A 7,946-nucleotide genomic window follows, 5' to 3' on the forward strand; every position below is an offset into this window, starting at 1 on the left:
CCGTTTTAACACCCGAGATGTCAGCCGCGGAGCCTGAAAAGGAGAGAGCGCCTGAATGAAAAGCTGCTTAGCTGAAGAAGCCCTCTTCTATTAAGTGAGTGGATTTTTACCCCCATTTCACAAGTGACTTTAGCCTTCTTATTGCTGAAGTGTTCGTACAGATAAATTCGGAAAAATGAAACCAATTGTGCTGCTGATGAAGTGAAAAGAGCGACAGGCTGTCCAAAGCAACATTTGCGCAAACACAATGGATTTACAAATTAGCATATTTATATTATTTGTATTTATTCGTTCTATTAGTTTATTATAAAGTGTTTGTATTCATGGGAGATGGCGAAGAAACGATCCATATTTTGCAAAACGTGTCCGAAATCACTGAGACCAAACGCAAAACAAATCGGAATTTCTGAAACACATCATTTTATTAAAAGTCTTAATAAAAAGAATTGTAGATCTCCCTCGCCAGCGCGCGGTGTTACTGAAATGAACATGAGGGATGTTTATCGACAACTGATGTTCCATTTTCCCTAAATATCGGAGACATTTAGGCTATAGCTTACTGAACGGTCAAACATAATATTGCAAACAGTTATCACAAAATATTTACATAGAAAACAAACCAGTGTAATAAGCTAAAGATTGCCAATGTTTATTCATGGCCATAAATATATTCGGTCCATTGTAAAAGAAAGAAATAAAATTTTCTATAATCATAAAGTGGTTTTGCACGTGCTTAGAACACGAAGGACAAAAGGAAAACATTTCTACAACACACAAACATACTTTACAAAAATTCACAAGAGCTTTAACATTCTTAAATTTGGGGAGAGGCTTGACCCGGTTTTCTTAACGAAAACATGTAAACATGGCGCACACGTCAATCCCCAAAATAAATTGGTGAGGAAAGGGTCAAGCTGCAAAAATAAAAAGTCTTGTATTTTTTTGTTTGGAAAGCTCCCTACCACGGTCTTTAAAATGCAGCCCTGCATTCGCAAGTCAGGATTTGTTCACCAAGTCCACTGTTGCGTTTGCACCAAGTGATGTGCTGTTGGAAACTGTGGCGTGGTGGCGGCGCTGTAATGCGCGTTATATTGCATGTGCTGGAGAGACTGGGCGCTATACGCGGAGAACGGAATTCCAGCCTGAAAAGTAGCTGCCAAGTCCTGAGCTTTTAGCGTATGGCAAGGCTTGCCATCTCTGACTAACACAGGCACGGCCACCCGCCTAGGAGAAGGGAGATGGGTCACTTCCATACCTTTCTCCGCCCGGGCTCTCTTCATTTTGTATCGATGGTTCTGGAACCAGATTTTCACTTGGGTTGGAGTCAGGCGGATCAAACTGGCGAGATGCTCCCTCTCCGGGGCTGACAGATACCTCTGTTGTCTAAACCGGCGCTCGAGTTCGTAAGTTTGTGCCTTGGAAAAGAGCACCCTCCTTTTGCGCTTCTTACCGGAGTCGCTGCCGTTGCTCGAAGTTTCCTTGTCGTTGTCCGGCGACTCGTCGGCTGAAGGTTCCGGGGATTTTGCAGACGGGTCTTGAGAGTTTGCGGATAGGCCGTGTACTGGTTCATAAAAAATATATATATAAAAGGAAAGGGGAAAAAAAAACTACAGTTAATACCACATCAAATAAAATGTAATTGTAAATCGCAAGAAAGTGTGTATAGCTATATGTGACAGTTCTTTGTATTTATCTTCAATTAATCAACCGAACACATATTTGCCAAATAACATTAGAATAAGTCAGGCGGACAAATAAATCTGATATTGCAGATCGGTTCATAACAGGAGCATGCTTTTTTATTTTAATAGGCCTTTATTATCACAGGGCGTGTGACCCAAACGAAACGATGATTTAGCCGTAGAGTCGATTCAACAGTTACTGATCAACAAAGAGGAAGATCTAAGCGAGAACTATCAGTCAGCAAAGCTCCCACAAAATGTCTGAGAAATTAAAACAGGATTTCTGATACACACAAAAAAATGGAGTGCTGGTAACTATTTTAATGACAGCTATGGCCACAATCCAGAAGCAGATAATAGGTTACGCCTTAGACAAGCGCAACAGTGGAAACCTACGGATGAACAGTTGTCTGGATTTTGTAAGATGATATCAGCAGTGCAAAATCGAATATTTGTGACTAAATAATTTTTTTTTTTTATTCAAAACCGAACACACTTTAAACTTTGCGTGAATTCTTGCTACTTACATGAGTATTGGATGCTGTCCGTAGTCGCGAGCCATCTGGTATAAGGATTGTCGCTACTATCATAAAACGGATTCTTTAAAGGCAGGTTTGGAACATTCTCTAAAGGACTTTGCACTAGCACTCCAGGCGTTTTAGTCGCCTCGGAACCCTCCGTGTCTTCCTCAGTCCCGGTGATCGATCCTTCTTCATCGTTAGTATCAGGGAGGTCCAAAATGTCCTTTACTGAAAAGCCCGTCTTTGTGTTGGTCAACGACATGTTCTGGGGCATTTGATGCAGTCAAGTTGCTGCACCAGTTTGGCAATCCTCTGTTTAAAAAAAAAACACACACACAAAGCACAGTTGATTTAGCGAATATAGGAATCGGTGCGTATCAGCGCGAAGTAAACTGAAGTCGACGCATGAGGCTCGATCGGTAACCGTTGCTAGTGGGGAAAAAGTAGGGAGAAATCAGTTCTGTAAGTCCAGGAAGAATGCCAAAGTGACTGAAGTGGTATATCTAGCTCGTGGATATTGCGCTACTGCTGGGTGTTAGGGGGAAATAAGCCATTACCAGGCTGATCAGTCCATATAAGGTTGGTCTCAACACATGAACCTGCAGTGAAAAAGCATTAAAAACGAAAAAGGTTGGCCACGTGTGGGCGGGTCTTGGGAGTCAAGTGGATGAAGACAGTGTTTGCCGATGTGAAATTGTGGGTTTTGGGGAGATCCTAGCCTTATACCATTGGTGCTTCAGAACATGATGAGTGGTATAACGTGTCAATTAATTACAAAGATGGGGAGGGCCTTTTTACACCCTATTTACATACAAAGAACCACCAAGTAGCTTTATACACATCACAGGCCTTCTTGAACTGGAAATGGACAAAACCTGTGCATATTCCTCGGTAGTAACTTATAACGCAGATGTATATAAAGCAATCGTGCACTGACAGTGCTGTTTGGATCCAGCATTTAAGAGGATGTCTAATCCCCCAAAATGTTTATTCTATAAAAGGGCAACGAAATCGCCTCTAGTGCTAACAGACTAATTTATGCAGGTCAATATTTTGGTTCGGGATTACGGAGAAGGGTTGTTCACTGGACATGATTAAGACATCAAAAAAGAAACAATTAATGATCTCGTTTTTTATTCTATTTTTATTGATTGTTAGCTTCTTCTTATTTTTTAAGAAATTGTTATGACTTTAAAAAAATAATAATAATCTTGTGCAATTTGCATAATTTATTATAGTTAGCGCACGTTAAAAGCGAAATATTACTCTTAACAATTTTTTTTTTCAGCGTTTCTCAAAGACAATCGAGATGATTATGTGGGTAAACAGTAAAACTATGTTCAAATTACATGAACGACAGTTTACTGCCTCCTTTTTAAAACACATTTCTGATCATTATATTTGCATTGCTTCTTTCCGTTGTCCGCAGCACAAAAAGTGGAGCATTATTGTTGAGTATTTTGCCTCTCCTTTTCAACTCTCAGTCCTATCTTTTCTTTTTTGCCTCTTTGCCTCCTATCTAGTATGTGATGTGGGTGACAATGTTGCACGTTTCTAGCCAGTCCTCTGCTCATCCTGGGTGGTCGAACCCGGGCAAACACAAATACAAACCGATTGCTAAGCTGCAGACAATAGGGGAAATGTAGACAAATGTCCGGCTCCTGTTGGAAGCCTTTGTCCGGCCGTAGTTTTTGCATTTATTTAAGGGCCAAAATAATAGATGATTGACGCCCCTGTACAATACGTTCTAACTGTTTGGAATAAATCTGAGGTTGTTCCTAGTTGTCATGGCATTCACTGCTTTCAATGGACTATCTCTTCATTCATTTCTGTACCCCTTCACAATATCAAGGAAAGTCCTTCATCTCTCTCTCTCTCTCTCTCTCTCTCACACACACACACACACACACACACACACACACACACACACACACACGCACACAATTTACGCGCACTTTCTCCTTTTCTCGCACGCATGCAAGCATTCAAGATGGTGTTAAGTGGGGTACAAATTAGATAAACCTATTTCTTTATATTTTTCATTATTAATTATGTGTTGAAAATATATATTATTGCTGTTGTTGTTATCACTGAATACCGAATTTAACGTTCGCTTTCTGCAAGCGAAATGTTTAAATATTCGATAGGATCTAAAAATGAATAATGAAAAATATCCTGTAGGATTCTGGGTTTAGCAAGATTTACAATAGCAGCAATCACATCGAAAAAATGTGCATGATATGGTAAACACGCAGGTAACCAAGCATATTTTTCATCCGATGATCAGTTTCAGAATCAGTTACCTGATAGGTAAATACTTAACCAGAGTTTTACGTAGAATTAATCATGCAGCGACAGAAAAATCAGACAATGGGAGCATTGAACTGGACGGGCCAGGAGCAAAGTCGAACTGTGAACGCTTTTCGCAAGGTCACTCTCCCAGCCTTCCCATGCCGCAGAGACAGGTTAGCTACTGAACACATCCCTGTAACCACGAAATGAGAAACTAAACACAGCATACACTGTTACTGTTATAGCCTACTCTTTGTTTGGTAGCTATTAATGCAGTTTCGAATTTTACTTCCAGAATATCATAGACTGGTGAATATATAAAACATTTTTTTAAACAAAAAATAATAAAAAATAACTATAATTAATAAATAAATAAATAAATAATAATAATAATAATAATAATATTAATAATAATACATAAGGTATTAATAAATATCCCAGTCTACTCTTTTCCAATGTAACCAACACAACACTCCGCGATCGATGGCAGGACTCGTGGTTTGTCTGTGGCCAGTGATTTGGGAATGTGTTTGAACAATTGAACCGAGGAGTTGGGTGAGGAGAAGTAAATGTGCACAGGCTGAGTGGCTATACTTCACTTCAAGAGCCATTTCCTTCTGTTTACCTGTTTACTTTCGCAGGTAGCTCAAATAGACAGTTTGTCTTTGCGCTTATACTGAAAAGAAGAGCGACAGTATCTTAGCACACCGATTTGAGTTAAACTAGTGTAATTCACAACAGTGTTTACATCGCAGTCGCTGTCTAAATATTCAGTACTTGAGGACCCCTCATCAGTTGGGAGCACTTAGAGTCAGATTGGCTACAGAGGGCAGAAAAATGTTTAGAATCATAATTTTCAGTATAAAAAAGGCAACACTCGTTTTAACAGGAACATTATTAATAAAAAATAATAATGCGCGCTGAGTAAAACGCCCACGATTTAAAATTAGTATATTTCGGTATTATGAGCATATTTTCAATTTCAGAAAATAAAACCTTACACAAAGTATCACTTCAATATAAATAATAATAATAAATAAATAAATTAATTAATTAATAGGGGATGTTGCATGTTTACACGCATAAAATATATGCATATATGAAAACTATTAGGAGCAGGCTGGTGCCCTTTCTAACGCGTGTTTGAAATAAAACCAACAAATCATCATAAAGACTGCTATTTTCTTTTTTTCTTTTTTTTTTCTTTTTTTTTTTTTTTTTTTTTGAGGAAACAACTGACCATATCTGCAATCTGGCATTGTATATAGTTAGCATGCTTTAGATTTATATTTTAAAAAAATTACAATGTTTCGTAAATAAGATGAGACAATAGCGCTAAACATCCATAAATTAATTCCTTGTCGAACAAAAATGTCTGAACCTGTCATTTTATGGAAACTATTGTTAATAACTGGGGACAATAAAAAAAGACCTTTATACGCTTGATTAAAAAGAAAATCCTAAAGCTGCCTGAAGGCCAGGGGACTATAATAACGTTGATCATTTCTTGCTTTAATCGACGAATTTCAGCGTATTCCGGTGCCCTGGGCGAGCAGTTAAGCTTTGATAAATGTAACCCTGTTTCCCTCTAGGTGCTCATGATCAATGTATAAACTGACAAGAGCGATTTTCTGCTTTTCCCCTGCGATTAAAAGGCCATAACAGCGAAATGTTGGTATAAAATAAGTCTGGTGGTTTGTGGGACTTAGCCGCTGCCCGAAGAAAATGCCCCGCAGCACAGATCGTTCAGAGCTGGTCTGATTCTCCTGCCTGCAGGGCAAACGCTGCTCCTTTATTCGTCTCAGAGCCTCTAATGATTAAACATGTCGGAAGGAGATTAACACGGTGCCCATGGCCCAGGGACATGCCTTCATTTGTTTAACTACCAGTTTATTTGTAACGGTGAATTTCATGGCGCATAGTGTTCAATTCTCCGTCCTGGCACCTTTATCAGACTACCCAAAACAAATTGGTTTAAGGATTATCATTTTAATCACGCTATCTTATAGTCCACTGGGACGTTTGTCTCTATTTTTGCAATCCGTTTGAAATTAATTATAGATTAATTGAAATAAAATGGCCCTGCTTTACGCACACGCGAAGTTAGAAATAGCGCATATTTCAGAGCGAGATTCCTTTCTTTCACACCAATAAACTATACTTGCATCCAGTCATATGATTTCCACTGAGGGTGATGGTGGAGATGGGCAACGAAGAGACATTTCTGATACTCGGGCGAACTCTGCCGGTACAAATGCGTATAGCCTGGAATAAAATGAACTAAAATGAATGCATCTAATGGCCTTTTCTGCGACATAGAAACACCGTTATTTTACGCGCGTGCACGCATAAATAAATAAATAGCCTATAGTTATAATTAACAAAATACACAGTAGCCCAAGAGCAACATATAATAATAATAATAATAATAATAATAATAATAATAGTAATAGTAATAATAATATAAATCTATGAATAGTTTTATTTCTTATGGTGATATAGGACGCAAATGTTTCAAACTATGTCATGTAGCTATGCATTTTTTTATATCCAGAGATTGCTATATCATAATAAAATAAAGAATTTCTGAAATGATTTTCTAATATGATTAGACGTTAACAGTAAGCGGAGGATTGCACACATTACAAGTTTACCTTCAGACTTTATGCTTTTAATAGAACTCACAAGTGCTTGCGCGTGCGTCTGCACGAGCGAGCACACACACACATACACACACAAGCAAGCATTTAATCTTTGCACAACCTAGCTAACGCACTGTACGCGGAGAGGTCGAGTGATAGTAATAAACGCTCACCTGGCGGCTGACGGAAGAGGGTAAGTGGTGCAGCTTGCGTTAAGACACCGCACCGTTAATGAAATATCTCCAAATGAAAGTAAGGACGCACGCACCGATAAGTCTGATGTGCTTTATATACCCGGGGAGCAAGCACTCCTCTCCTGATATCGTCCAAGTACGTTTGCATAGCTGGCGAAGTGGCTCTGCCTTAGATTTGCTACTAACATTACATGATGTTTGTTTTCCCCCTGCAATGACGCGAGACAAAATATTGGCCATATGTTCGTCTGCAATAAATTGGTCATGAGAGCAAACATGGTTGCCTCATAAGAGCGCTTTTAGCTGATCCGTATTCACCGATTCATGCTACACTGTTGACCAAAGTGCTATTACTGCCTTCTGTGTCGTTTTGATACACTCAGGCTGTGAATTGTCCAAAGCTGTTTATTAAATCAAATAGAAAAAAAAAGAAAAAAAAAAATAACACCTTTGTTCACGTGGCTTTGGTAAACCTGCGGCTAATAACGTCTCTGACAGAAATCTCTACAATAAATCGCTTGGTTGCCATGATGTTGCACGGCCAAATGAGCAGATGTGGCATGTTGTGTTGGTAAAAGCCCCGTTTACTTAAGATACCCTTTAATGCAGTTGTTG

At 38.9% G+C, this 7,946-nt stretch overlaps 1 protein-coding gene across 2 annotated transcripts; it reads right to left on the reverse strand.

The window, feature by feature from the left end:
- Nucleotides 1-287: 287 nt before the first annotated feature.
- On the reverse strand, nt 288-7,456 carry nkx2.2a (NK2 homeobox 2a). 2 transcript variants are annotated; one of them, XM_052580518.1, is made up of 3 exons: nt 7,311-7,456; nt 2,210-2,515; nt 288-1,561 (listed from the first exon to the last, which is right to left on the reverse strand). In XM_052580518.1, exons 2-3 carry the CDS (start codon nt 2,475-2,477, stop codon nt 1,008-1,010), a joined length of 822 nt encoding a protein of 273 aa, XP_052436478.1. In that variant the 5' UTR covers nt 2,478-2,515; nt 7,311-7,456; the 3' UTR covers nt 288-1,007. The 2 variants fall into 2 exon arrangements, with proteins under 2 accessions (XP_052436478.1, XP_052436477.1); XM_052580517.1 differs by lacking the exon at nt 7,311-7,456 and having other exon boundaries at nt 289-1,561; nt 2,210-2,870.
- Between the last annotated feature and the right edge of the window lie 490 nt (nt 7,457-7,946).

This window comes from Carassius gibelio, chromosome B17 (genome assembly GCF_023724105.1).
Source record: "Carassius gibelio isolate Cgi1373 ecotype wild population from Czech Republic chromosome B17, carGib1.2-hapl.c, whole genome shotgun sequence".
Classification (NCBI taxonomy): domain Eukaryota; kingdom Metazoa; phylum Chordata; class Actinopteri; order Cypriniformes; family Cyprinidae; genus Carassius; species Carassius gibelio.